Source organism: Arctopsyche grandis, chromosome 2 (genome assembly GCF_051622035.1).
Source record: "Arctopsyche grandis isolate Sample6627 chromosome 2, ASM5162203v2, whole genome shotgun sequence".
Taxonomy (NCBI): domain Eukaryota; kingdom Metazoa; phylum Arthropoda; class Insecta; order Trichoptera; family Hydropsychidae; genus Arctopsyche; species Arctopsyche grandis.
In genome coordinates this window covers 1,604,784-1,618,850 of record NC_135356.1, presented here as the reverse complement: position 1 = coordinate 1,618,850, position 14,067 = coordinate 1,604,784, and the positions used below count along the sequence as shown (strand labels likewise).

The 14,067-nt window shown below is 36.3% G+C and overlaps 1 protein-coding gene across 2 annotated transcripts in view; it reads right to left on the bottom strand.

Annotated features, from left to right (window-relative positions):
- Fhos (Formin homology 2 domain containing) overlaps positions 1 to 14,067 on the bottom strand; it is a 100,792-nt gene that overhangs the window by 59,470 nt on the left and 27,255 nt on the right. For both annotated transcript variants that reach the window (XR_013261671.1, XM_077446342.1), the window contains exons 2-4: positions 9,041 to 9,124; positions 5,705 to 8,967; positions 5,570 to 5,612 (exon numbers count right to left, since the gene is read on the bottom strand). Coding sequence is in view for 1 of the 2 variants with exons in the window: in XM_077446342.1 (XP_077302468.1) it covers positions 5,570 to 5,612; positions 5,705 to 8,967; positions 9,041 to 9,124 (3,390 nt within the window). In the remaining variant the exon portion in view is untranslated. The remainder of the gene's footprint in view (positions 1 to 5,569; positions 5,613 to 5,704; positions 8,968 to 9,040; positions 9,125 to 14,067) is intronic.

Here is a 14,067-nt window from a genome sequence, read left to right as displayed (position 1 = left end):
TTTCAGCTGAAGTGGAATATTAGAGAGCCGTGTAATCATAAATGTATTGTGAATAATATATATATATATATATATATATATATATATATATATATATATATATATATATATATATATATATATATATATATATATATATATATATATATATATTGTGAATAGGAAAAATTAAAATGATATTTGACATTGACCTCGTCCAAGGTGGCTGCCATGGCATCCAGGACACCCCCTCGTGGACCCGCCACTAGGGGTTGCTACGGTTCACTTCGCTTTTGTATAGGTAGTCTTATTTTGCCCGACACGTGTTTTGTCGTGGCCAGACTTACGTCGGGTCACCCTCAAATATGCTTGTTATTCCTCTCTTCATAAACCTCAATAATTACCGCATTATCCAGAATATAATACCGTGTTTTTTTCCTTTCAATCATTCTCCAAATATGTCGTGTTACATTCGAGGTCGCCTAATATTCACGCTTAATTCAGTTTATTATGTACGTACATCAATTTCATATAATAGACAGTCTGTTACACACACATATGTCTGGATATCATTTCGTCGCTTTTGATATACATATTTAACAGTCGCAAATTTCAATTAATTGGCCGTTCAATTTTAAGTGACCACTTTTTTTAAATTTCTAATTAAGACGCATTTGGCCGAAAATAATTTCAAATACTTCATTTTTTAAATACTTGAGCCCGTCTCAAGGACATACATATACATAAGCTCCCCTTGTATTTTTTTTTATTTCGAAAGGAAATTAATTCATTTGCTCGAATACTTAAATTATTCTTGGAAATTTTTTCAAACGTTTTTAAATTTCGATTTCATTTTAAATATACTCGTATAACAAAATGGTATTTTATTTGTTGAAAGTAAACAGAAACAATATTCGACTTGTTTGAAAATATTTTTGCAGGACACATCGTTTTCGCCGACGGCTTTGAATATTTCAATCCATATATGTACATATGTATGTACAAGGGCGGCCCGATAAGTACTTAGCCTCACCACACGATTTTAATCCGAGAAATTTACTATCGTGTAGTACAGGTCTGGGCAAACTTTTTAAATGAAGGGCCACATTAGAAATTACAAATGAGCATAAAATACTATTTTTAGATATTTCATCATTATCGAGAAAGGAATTAAAACAAATATTTTTTTAAATTTCATACAAAAAAATAATTTAATTTGACGAATGAAACAGTTTTTTAATTTCATGAGAAAATTTTGCAGTTGAAATTCTTAAAAATGCTTGTAAATTTTCATCTGTGATGCTTAATTGTAAAGAATTTTTATTGATATTCACGATTGAAAATGTTTTTTTACATATATATGTAGGTTGATCAAAAAACCACCAGCATTTTTTGAGCAAAATCTCTAAGTTTGTAAAATTTTTCAAATTTCTTCATTCAGCATCCCACTGTAAATATATAATCTTAATTTATATCTCCGTCGATACGCTATCAATTTATACATTGTAATTGATCTCGTATAATTGCCAAGTATATCTCAATTTTTCGGAAGTTGATAATTTCACCATATTCTACAAATTTATTTTCTTTATCTTTCTGGCAATTTCATGGTTGAAAAGTGTTCTACTCGTTTAATAAATAAATGGTGAAGAAAAAGTCGTAGTTTTAATTTAAATCCATTCAAAATTTTCACCATATCATTGTCATACAAATTTTCCCCTTGGAACACTGTGTTGAAAGTATTTAAATGTGTCACGATGTCCAAAGTAAATTCAAAATGACACAGCCAGTCATTATCGGTTAATTCGGAGAAGTCTATAATATTTTTCATTTTTAAAAATAGAACGATTTTTTCTTTTTTATCTCATCCTCGCCGAAGTATTTTTCCTAGGCCAAGCCATCGAATATGATTATGATAAATAATATCATGAAGAAAAGCAATGAATTGTGTGTGTTTCAAAAGCCACTCGATCGTATTAAATTTACATGTTTAAAATACAAGATGTCACATGTTTCACTTTTGACACATTTTTGTACAATATTTGTTGATATATTATATAATACAATGAATTATAATTAAATTGTAATCGGGACAATTTTCGCAAATTTTATCCTGGATTTTCTTTAAGAGGGCTGTACACCCGAAACCTTAATTTTGTTACCGTTCCTTTCTTCGATATATATATCGAGTGTATGTATATATTGAGTGAATGCGACAATATATATCAATATAAATATTAAGTGAATGCGACAGTTGCGCTTCGGCCAGATAAAACGTATTTTGAATAGACAAAATCGAGGTTTCGTATTCTACTATTTTCTCCTCCAAAACTGGACCAATTTTTAAAAAAAATTCATCATCGGTATGAGAAAGATACTTTCTGTGCATCTATCGGCGTATTTTTTTAAAAATCGACCGTTAAATAAGCACGCTGGACTCGTTTCGTGGGTGTAAAAAAGAGGCGATTTTATAGATTTTTGGCGGCTCCTAGCTCCTTTAAAAAATAATTAATCAAAAAAATAAAACGATAGATGCACCCCAATGGTGGATATCCATAGCATATTAAAAAATAATTTCTCTAGTGCCATAATTGAGGAAGGGAGAAGTATAGTACGTTTGTATGGACAAGGTGCTGCTGTCCAGCCCTCTTAATGGTCCAACTTGGTGCTCTGTCAGTTGTTATGCTTACCAATTTGTTCCATTGTAAAATGGATCCACTGGTACACACCAGAGACCAGAGACTGGTACACATCGGCCGGAAAGGTGATGGCCACCGTTTTCTGGGATTCATAAGGTGTGATCTACATCGACTACCTGGAGAAGGGCAAAACGGTCACAGGGCTGATTCGACGCCGAATTGCAGAAAAAACGGCCCCATTTGGCGAAGAAAAAAGTGCTCTTCCACCATGACAACGCACCGGCTCACACCTTCGCCCTCGCCCCGGCCAAATTGGTCAAATTGGGCTACGAACTGCACCCCATCCACCTTATTCTCCAGATTTGGCCCCGTGCGACTTCTTTTTGTTTCCAAACTTGAAAAAGTCACTCGCCGGGCAGAAATTTGAGTCGAATGAGGAGGTAATCGCCGCCACGGAGGCCTACTTTGCAGACCTCGAGAAAACGTATTTTTCAGACGTGTTAAAGAAGTTGGAGCATCGCTGGGTCAAGTGTATCGAGCTAAAAGGAGACTATGTTGAGAAAAAAATCGCCACTTTTCCAAAATTTTCTTTTGTAGTATAAGTCCTTATCGGACCAACCTCGTATTAGATGATTATATACTACGGGTTTTATAATATAAACCGCTTAAACATGGCCAATCCATAGGCGGATCCAGACAATGGTCAAGGAGGGGGCCATTTGGGGATTTGCTGCTATAACAACACGAACGGTCACTTTCATCTTTGGATCCTTACATGTTCATACATACATAGGTAGAAAACCCGAGCAACAGTGTACGTTTAAAATTAATGGAATATACAATATATATGAATTTAAATTCCATTCCAAAGAGGGGGGGGGGCTATTGCACCCATGGCACCCCCCTTGGTTCCACCTATGGGCCAATCTAACTAACTAACATTTGATTCAATGTATTTGAATAGTTTTATTTTATTTAAATTTATTAGAATATTAATTTGTTTTTGTTTTATTAAATTGAACGTCACGGATTTTACGAACCAAACAAATATACATACATACATACATGCATACAAAGTCTCTTTCGAAATCATATATTAGATTCTGGTTTTATCTCACGATTTATCAGAACAGCCAGCACTGTACCGGTAAAACCAGTACGAATGGTCAACTTAGTTAGTTTTGACGTTATAAATACATACATATGGTGCAAGAAGGCATATTTTTTTTAAGTCGAAAACCTACCAGGGATTTTTACAAGTAAGTATTTGTGTAGTTTCACTGATCAAATTTTATAGAATGAACATTTTGGTGAAGCCAATAGAAGTATTTACTGACAAAATTCGTATATTGTATGTATGTATGTATTCATTGACCAACTGTAATCAACAACTGATCAAATAGTCACCTATAAGCTTTTTATTTACATTAAAAACCAACTATAGTTAAATCGATCTAGAATGATACCTTCATAAAAAGTACATGTCATTGCATTCACCCCCCCCCCCCCCACTCGACCCGCGATGGCCAATTACATTTCGTTTCAGTTTCACATTGCATTTTGGTCAAGAAATATAACATTGTTAGTGCGTATAGCGGTCGGTAGAATTTGACTTTTGATTTTTGTTAGATTTTGTTCGTGTTTCGTGTTTTGAAATATTTACATTAATACAATTTTAATATAAAATACGTAAGTTGTTGATATTATTAATTTATTTATGGAATACGTATTTATTTTATATTAATGGAAATTTATATTTTTTAGACGATAAAAGTAATTGTCAACGTCATGTTATGGACAGCAAAACTTACAGTAATATTATTAAAGACCTTGCATTGAATTATGTTGTAGTAATATTATATTATTAATTAAGAAATAATTTATAAAAAATAAAGAAATTAGTTTACGTCCTTAAAATTTGACAACATAATGCACGAATTTGACAGCATGCTTGGTTATAATTAGAGGTAGTACCGGAAGCGTGCTTTTTGGGTCTATTTTCCAGGAAACAGGGCAAACTACAAAGCTAGAGAGCATAAAAAAACGGTTCATCATAAAAATGAACAAAGCAAGGCGAACAATGAACAATGAACTGCGCAAAGTTGGTCCGATCTTTAGTTATAATAATACCACGGGAAAAAATGGGTAAAAAAAAGTATAATTTTGACTTAAAATTCGCTAGATCATCCATTATGAAGTATTTTAAAGCAATGAGAAGACATAAAGAGATTATTTTCAGTCCTTACAATGTTACTAAACATTGAAGGGATGCGACAGCATGCTCGGTTCTCGTAAGTAAGGAAAAGCGGTCAGGATGCTTTTTCCCAAAAAAAAAAAAAGGTTTAGTATTGTCAATTTATAGTGTCAACTTTTTTTATAATCTCTAGCTTTGTAGGACAATAGTAATTGACAATATTTAACCATTTTTCTTGGGAAATGGAAACTCCGCTGCCGACGGCTACTCGTAAGTCTCAAGCTACATATGTATGAACATCGGATCGATCATAAATAAAAATATTGTAAAATATGCTTTCATATGATAAAAATACTACTTAAACTTTGTTTTTTATATATGTACATATTTATGTATGTAAATAAAAAAATCAAGAAATATCTTTTGAACAAAATTGAAAAATAAATGGCTTTAAAGCATGATAATATAATAATCCACACAATCAGAACAAATTGCTCCACCGAATAACATCTCACTTAACTCGATAAAATGAGCGGAATTTAATATAATACGTACTTATGTATACCTATACATACATACACGTCTCGCTCCGAAAATCAATATCCGTATAAAATAATTCTTTATATACAAACATATCTATCTGCACGTGTTAGCATAGAACTTGAAATTGTTTTAGTTGTTTATAAACGTAATGAAAATATATATGCATGTATATACATAACTAAAGGTAAACATTATGCAGTTGAAAAACACTCACCTCGTGAGATTCGCTCTCGTTGGAGCAATCGATGATGCTGCACCTGAAAATAGAAAGAAAAAACGTCTTAAATAGAAGCAATGCGATAAAATTGGTGCACATGTGTAGAAGTAAAGTGTGCCAAGGCTGACCCACCTGCTTCCCACTTTCTGGATGACCGGCATCTGCGCCGTGCTATCGTGGATTCTCACTTGGGTAGGATCGATCTCTTCACATTCGGAACTGTCACCGTCCACCAGATCCTGACCCGTGCTCCTGGCGAGCAGCCTGTCCATCATCGGACTGAACAGTTGACCGGACGTGCCGAGGATGTCGTCGATGTCCATGTGCCTGGATATGTAATCGGGCAAGTTCTTGGGTACGTCGTTGTGCTTCACCGTGCGGTTCGGTATGCGGTGGTACCCGATAGTGTCGTAAGGGAATATACTCATTGTTCTCTCGTCGTCGTGTGGTGTCTCCAGACCTTCAGGACTCTTGCGATCGCCGAGAGGCTCCTCGTCGTCGTCTTCGTCGGGAAGCACCAGCGGTACGCTGTACTTGCCCGTGACGATGCTCTCGCCGGGAGCCACACCCTCGTTCAAATCGTTCTTTTCAGAATCTGAAGAGTCGTCCGAAGAGGACTCTGACGAGTAGTGTACTCCCTCGGGGATGTTTTTGTTGCTCTGGAGCCACCAGGCCTTCTCCCCGGACTCTATGTGCCTGATGCGCACCACGTTCAAGATGAAGTTGTCGTCTCCGTTCAGCTTCTGCTTCTCGCTGTTGGAGCTTGGCTCACTCCTGTTCCACTTCTCCTTGTCTTCAGGTTCTATGTGCTGAATTTTGTACACGTTAAACTTCTCCGATCGATCGCTGTCGCTCGATCCTTTCCTGCTCGGCGTTATGACTTCAACTCCTTCCGGGATGTTGGCGTTGCTTTGAAGCCACCATGCCTTCTCCCCGGAGTCTTGTTTTATCACTTTGTACTTGAAACCATTGCTGTCTCTTGATTGATCATTGCTGAGTGATTGACTACCGCTTTTCTTCAAGTTGGTGTTGTTGTCTCCGGTCTTTTCGCTCTTAGAATCTAGCCACCACTCTCGGTTTCCTGACTCTATGTGTCTAACATTGTTGAACATGTGATTTTTTCCATTTTCGCTGCTTGTAGTAATCGACGGTATGTTGTTGAAGGTGTTTGGGTTTTCGGATTCTTTGTTGCTTTCGGAGTCCTTGAGCCACTGACTTTTGTCCGAGTCTTGGCAATGCATTTTGAAAAGATTGGTCACTGGAGCTAATGCTCTCATCAGGAAAGATTTGGCTTCCTCTGTGCGAGGCTGCGATTCACTTTTTTGCAACTTGGGACTTGGAGTTAGTGGTGGTTTGGAAGAGCTGTCGTAAGACAGCGACAACTCATCCGCTGAAGTCCTCAAAGATATATCCGGTTTATAACCATTATTAATGTTGTTTTGTTCGCCGATTTTGAGGTTTCTGTCATCTTCACTGGAAGAATCGCACGAAGGTGTCATCATACTAGATTCTGGGCTGCTACTACTTCTCGTATTCATCTTATGATTCACGTTTTCACCATTTGCACTATCCGTTTTTTTAATTAGTCCACTTTTTGACTTCAAGAGAGAGGTTTTTGATTTTGTTTTTGTCAATGATTTCAAAGGACTGATTTCTTGGCTATTAGGTTTTGGTGATTCAGGCTCACTGCTTTGCATAGATGTTTCAGACTCAGCAGAACTCGAAGATACACTTCGTCTTATTATTTTAGTTTTGCCTCCTTCCTCTTTAGATCGAGGTTTTTTTATAATTTTTTTCCCTGTTGACTTGGTAGTTTTGTTCAGTGAGTTCAAAGACGTCGCTGATTTTGAAAGTGGTGCCGGATCAAGTTTTGGTACTTGTGGAGGCAACTGATCAGACACATCTGACAGTTTTGGTCTTGTATCAACTGACGAAATCATCGGAGGCGTGATTGACTTGGGTATTTCTTTCACTGGTGTCGTTCGACTAGCAGCCTCTTTGGATACAATCTGTTCTGTAACTGGAGTTTGAGGAAGACTTTCTTTCGTAGGTGATTTGGACACCGTTCCATTGCTTATAGAGTCGATTGTTTTAACAGGAGTAGTCGGTTCAGGCTTAATCTCAGTATCAGATTCTGAATATCTTATTCTCTCTGAAGTCTTACTCTCTGTAGTCGATTTATCACTGGCGACCGTGTCTCTAGAACTAGTATAATTATAATATCGTCCACTTAAGCCACTAGAATATCTACTGGTTGTAGAAGGTGTCGAATACCTAGAATCGAGATAGGACGACCAAGGTGACGTGGTGATCCTAGCTGTACTTCCGTATCTAGAACTTCTGGTGGAGTCGTCTAATCTATCCGATTGCATTTCCTTATCAATCATTTTGACTTTCTTCTTAGGTCTCGAGACGGTTTTCTCAATTGTTTTGGCCATATCAGCTCTTCTCGTGCGCAGGTATATAGAAGACGAGGGAGCTGTGGGAGACGTTCCTCTCGTCACCACTGTGATATTAACCATGGATTGCTCTGAGCTGTCACTCGACTCATCTTCCGAATCAGTTGTTTCTTCGTCGTTTTCCATTACACTTTCGTTGGTTTCCGTCGTTTCAGTTTTTGCCTCGCTGTTCGATTTGATGCCGTTCTGCTGTATCGGCGATTTTGCCGACTCACTGACCACTGTTGGCGATGAAGGGACACTGGCGGTTTGCTTGTCTACCGACGATATTCTGGAATAAGTTGTTCCGAATCGATTTGTAGTTGTGGGATATCTGGAAACATTGGAATCGACCTTGGTCTCCTCTTTCAACATGCTGCGGTTGTAAGATAGGGGTCTGGAATACAATTTGTACGAAGAGTATGAGGTGCTATATGTAGGAGTTTTGGTTGTTTTGCCAACTTCTTTGTCCCTATCACTTGAATCATTTGACTTATCTTTATTTTCCGCTACAGATTTGCTACCACGGTTAGAGGCGTCGACCGTGCTGGCTTGCAAATTAGAAAGATTTCTAGTGTAACCATAGCGATTTTTATCAGTGGGACTTGGATCTCTACTTCGAGGACGAGATTGTGAGTTAGCGCTCAACCTGCTGTATGCTGAAGTTGAAATGTCGTTTGTTTTGCCACTCATATACTTGTTCAACACGGAGCTCTTCTCTGACTTGTCATCTAAAGGGTAATTTCCATACCGCGAGTTTACACTATCCTTCTCTCTGGTACTAGACTTGTCTCTGGAGTAAGTAGTGCTCGTTGGTGAATAGCTACTCCTGTAGTTGTTGGATCCCGTCGAGGTATACCGTGATGAAGTACCAATTTTGTCCAGGGCCGATATAGATCTGCCACTATCTTTGCTTAGGGGGACGTCTGCTTTGGTTCTCGAGTAGCTGCTGTCATACTAAAATACAAAGAAAACATTTAGAAATGCGATCAAAATAGCCATTTTAAGCTTAAATGAATTTTTAACACACCTTCTTGGTGCTGGGTGTAGAATCCTGGGTTTTGGATGTGGTCGTGGGTGTGTACGAAGTCTTCAGATCGCTCTTACTCCAACTCTGTAAAGATTTTTAAGCGTCGTTAAAAATTTGAATGCATTTTCTGGAAGTGGACATAAATTAGTTTTGGACACTCGAAATTTTTTTGTTAGGAGTACATATGTGATAATGTTGCAGCAAGCGCACGCCGAATCATCATTCACCAAAAATAACCGGAGTCCCGGTGGGTTTACTGACATTTGGTAGCTTGCAGCTGCCAGTTTCTGCATTCACTACCTGTCTCAACCTCACGTAATGCTTCCACTTCGAAACAAGTCATAAAAACATTGATCAACCATTCAAACTGATACGTATTTCGTAAAATGGCAGGATTTCTTTTAGAAATCAAAAAAATATTTATTAACCTTTTGAATACTGACCAAAGCCAATCGACGTTTTGCCAACTTATCTACATATGTGCCTGAAATACGCCGATAAGCGTTTTTTTTGTGTATGTAAAAAATAAACGGGAATAATACCAGTTAAGCCTTTCCAGATATCATTGTAAAAAGATGCATTGAATATGGGTCGTGTAATTAGTGTCATTCATTTGTCAACGTTTATAAAGACTGGTTTACAACGAATTTCTCGATGAAAATCCCTAATTAATGAGTATTTTCGATCGTGAGCATTTCATTTTAACAACAATGAAGAAGATGCAACTAGTTTTGCAAAAATATATTCATTAATAGACATCTTTTTTTTACTTTATATTGTTGCAAGGTATATTAGAGAGTCTAAACACGCCTTTACAAAACTCGAAATCTTCGTCGGTAGTTATCTAGGGTTTGTTTGAATTAGCTACGATTGTTATACCTGGCTTCTATTGTATTTCTAAATAATTGTAATTGGAAATGTTGGCGAAATTTTCAGCGTGGCGGGCTTTCATCAGAAAATATGTCGGCACTCTTTATATTTTCCTTTTAAGTAGTCTTACGTTCATTTCCGAGCACCATTTCGCTTGATATAATTTTCATAATCATCATACATACATATGTACGTAGTAGTAATGACAAACTTCTTGATCTCAAAAATATTAAATGTTTATATAAAGTGCTGCGTGCCTTATAAAAATTTAATATCTAGAAAACATGATAGCTCAATAAAGAAGATCAAGAGCAAACCAAAGATTGAATATGAAAATTTCTTAAAAGAATTTTCTCATATTCAAGTATACGTACACGTACATTTTTGAGCTTGAAAAGGATATTGTCATTTAATTTCATTACAGTCTTATTTATTTATGGAATGCGTATATCTAATATAAATTTTGGAAAGAGACTTTGTATATATGAATGTATGTATGTATGTATGTATGTATCCCCTCATTCTTTCGTTCGTATATTCGTGACGTCATCTTTTTTTTCTTAGCCCTAGACGGGGTAGCCCTAGACGGGGTAGCCCTAGACGGGGAAGGTTCAGGGAGGCGCAGGTGGCGTAGCCCTAGACAGCAAATGCTCAGGGGGGGGGGCGCAGCCTTGACGGCGAATATTCAGGGGGGCGCAGGGGGCGTAGCCCTAGACGGCAAATGCTCAGGGGGGCGCAGGTGGCGTAGCCCTAGGGGGCGCAACCGCCGGGGGCGTACATATATTTTTTTATAAGACACTTACTAAATATGTTTGTTGGTTGTGACAGTCAATTTAATAAAAAAAACAAATGAGTATTCAAATTAATTTATAAAAAATAAAACTATCCAAATAAATTTAATAAAATGTTTACTATTAGATTAGTCATTAGTTTATTTTACAAATACCGAGCGAAGCCGGGTAATACAGCTAGTATTTTATATTCATGGAAATTTATATTTTTTAAACGATAAAAGTAATTGTGAACGTTACGTTATGGGCAACAAAACTTACAGTAATATTATTAAAGACTTTGCTTTGAATCGTATTGCAATAATATTATATAGTTAAATTAGAAATAATTAAAAAAAAATAAAGAAATAATTTTACGTCCTTTTAATGTGCTTAACACATTTGCAAGAATATATACCGGATCGACTAAATGGCAAAAATTTGCTGAACTTTATTCCCATTGTTTATTCCCAAGCTTATTTTACGAAAAAATAGAAAGGCAATGGGATTCCAGAAAGAGGTTGATCTACAATGAGAGTGCGAGATCCTTCTTCTGTTTAAATAGCTACATATATATAACAAATTATAATATTGATCACGAACTTTCAATAAAATAATAATCATTTTTTCCAATCACGGTAAAATTACCCAGTAAACAATAAAATATTTGAATAAAATAACCGAAAGTCGCATGAGACATTTCATATGCCTCGCTGGTTGCGTTTATGTTTAGCACCGAGAGGTTACCGGGTTCGATCCCGTGCTAATCTTTAACGCTGCTGGTCAGATCTGATTTCATCAGTTATGCACACACTACAACCATCCGCTATGCACACAAATATCTGAATTTGATTTATGTACAATATGTAAAAATTTATGTACAAGTCTAAAACCATAGATGTCTCTATGGATTAATTCAATAATTAATCGATTGTTAATTTCGTGTACTTCAGCCTCTCGAAATACAGGGATTTATCTAATAAAAATGCTGCAATATTTGTAATTAATTGTCTAGGAAGGCGCATTGGGGTCTACATGTTAGGCCTTCCTGGTATATATCTATATAAAATAAAATGTACACAGTACTTAGATGAAGTAAAAGCGGTTACTGCATATGAAGTAGTTCTGGCTGCAAAAGGAAATACCTACATACATTATATCCAGGATTATGAACTATAGTTCAAAACTTTATTTATTTAATATATCAGAGTATCTTTTCATACCTATGGATTAATTCATTAACTAACAAGTCCATAGGTCTGAAAAACGCCAATAGGCGTTTTATTTTGAGCATGTACAAAGTAAACGAGAATACTACCCGCTAAGCCTTGAACATGGGTCGTGTAATCCGTGTCAACGTTCATAAAAACTTGTTTACACCAGAACTTCTAAATTCACAACCATGAATATTTTAGATTGTGGCTTGGCATTTAGATTGTGAGCATTACATTTTAACAGCAATGAAGAAGATGAAACTAGTTTTGCAAAAATACATTCATTTAATAGACTTCTTTTGTTTATTTTATATTGTTGCAAGATATATTAGAGAGTCTCAACACACCTTTGCAAAACTTGAAATCCTCGGCAGTAGTTATCTAGGGTTTGTTTGGATCAGCTACAATTTTTATACCTGCTCTCTATTGGATTTCTAAATAATTCTAGTTGGAAATGTTGGCGAAATCTTCAGCGTTTCCACAGAAAAGACGCCAGCACCCAAAGGGTTAATTAATTAATTGTTAATTTCGTGATGATTGTCTAAGAAGGCGCATTTGGGCTTACATGTCAGAACTTCCTGGTATGTAAAAATAAAAAAAAGTATGCATGAGTTGTTCAATTATCTTCAGTATAGGGATTTGATATAGCATTCAGCTGAAAGAGAGAATGGAAAAGATTGGCCGTTCTCCTCTGGTCGTTTTTATTTATAGAGTGGGTGTCGAAAACGGTTTATCGGCTATTGAACAGTGTACGGAAGCCGAGGTGCAGATCAGATGATGTTGGAGGAGAGCCAACCAGTCGAAATGACAGTCTCTATAATAACGCTGCATGTCGCCCATTAACCCAGAAAAATGCTGGCTATCCAACTGGGCAACTGTTGTCGGTAGTTCTCTATCGCTATATTTTAAAATTAGTCCCATAAAACAATAGAGCGACCCAATTCCAAAATCCACATTCAATTTCAAAATACTTTGGGACTTCAACCCCACTTTCAATAGATTTGAAGTGGGGTTGAACTGCCCAGAGCTTTCTACATACAATGAACATACGTAAATTCTCCTATGACAGAATCACTAATAGCACTGAGCAACAAAAAAAAAATACCAGAACGGAGACTAGTCAACCTTTACTAAGTTTGGCCCACTGAATTCGAATATGATATTGATTTTTGTTGGTGGGTTATCGTTTACGAGATATGAGCGTTTAAAAAAATCCGCGATTTTTACAGTTTTTTAGCTTTTGCCCGCGTCACCAAATTTAGCGAACATGCCCTGTACGCGGCTGCTTTTTTGCGGGCTTTTGTTATCGCGTTTTCGCGTTTTTTTTTTATAAATATAGGTTGTAATATTTTATTTTAGCCTATATTGAATTTTTTTTGACTACTGCCATCTATTGAATTTGGTAAAGTATATATTTAGTAATATTTTCAACCAAGTTATAAAATTTTAACACAATATACGGCTCTTATACAGGTTGGAACTTCCAAGACATCTATGCGTGTCTCACGCGCTGAGGGCATGTTCGCTAGGATATGTATAGTAGTCGTACGCGGTGGAAAGGTTAACTCAAAATTTAGGATTGTTACGCTCAAAGTGAGTATTGGAATCAATAGTCAGATATTTTTCCTATTAATTTTTATATTTCATTGCTTTAAAATACTTCTAATTAATTGTCTAGCGAATTTTAAAAGTCAAAAATATATTTTTTTTCCGTGCTATTTTTCATTTACTTGGCAAATTTTTTATTTCACCACGTTTATAAAGATTGGTTTTCTATTTTAATATTTTTTTTTATCTAAACGTACTAACTCGAGCGATTTTTGCGTAAGAAAGATTTTCGTTCAGTTCCTGTATGCGTATAACAGAAGCGTTTTAATCCTATAAATGTGTTCATGTGCACTTAACATTGTATTTTTTTTAAATTTAGATGTTTATGACTAGAGGTAGGACCGGAAGCGCGCCGTCTATTGTTCCATTGTTGTAAATCCTTTGTAAAAAAGGTTCGGCAAACCTTTAACAATGCATTTACAACCTTTGAACAATACGCGGCACCTTCTGGGTCCGGTGTCTAATTATTAGCATTTATTAGAATTGTAAATAGGTTTTTGAGCTCTTTTTCCTATTATGCTGTACATTAGCGTTTCCCAACCTTTTTTGATTCGCGTACCACTTG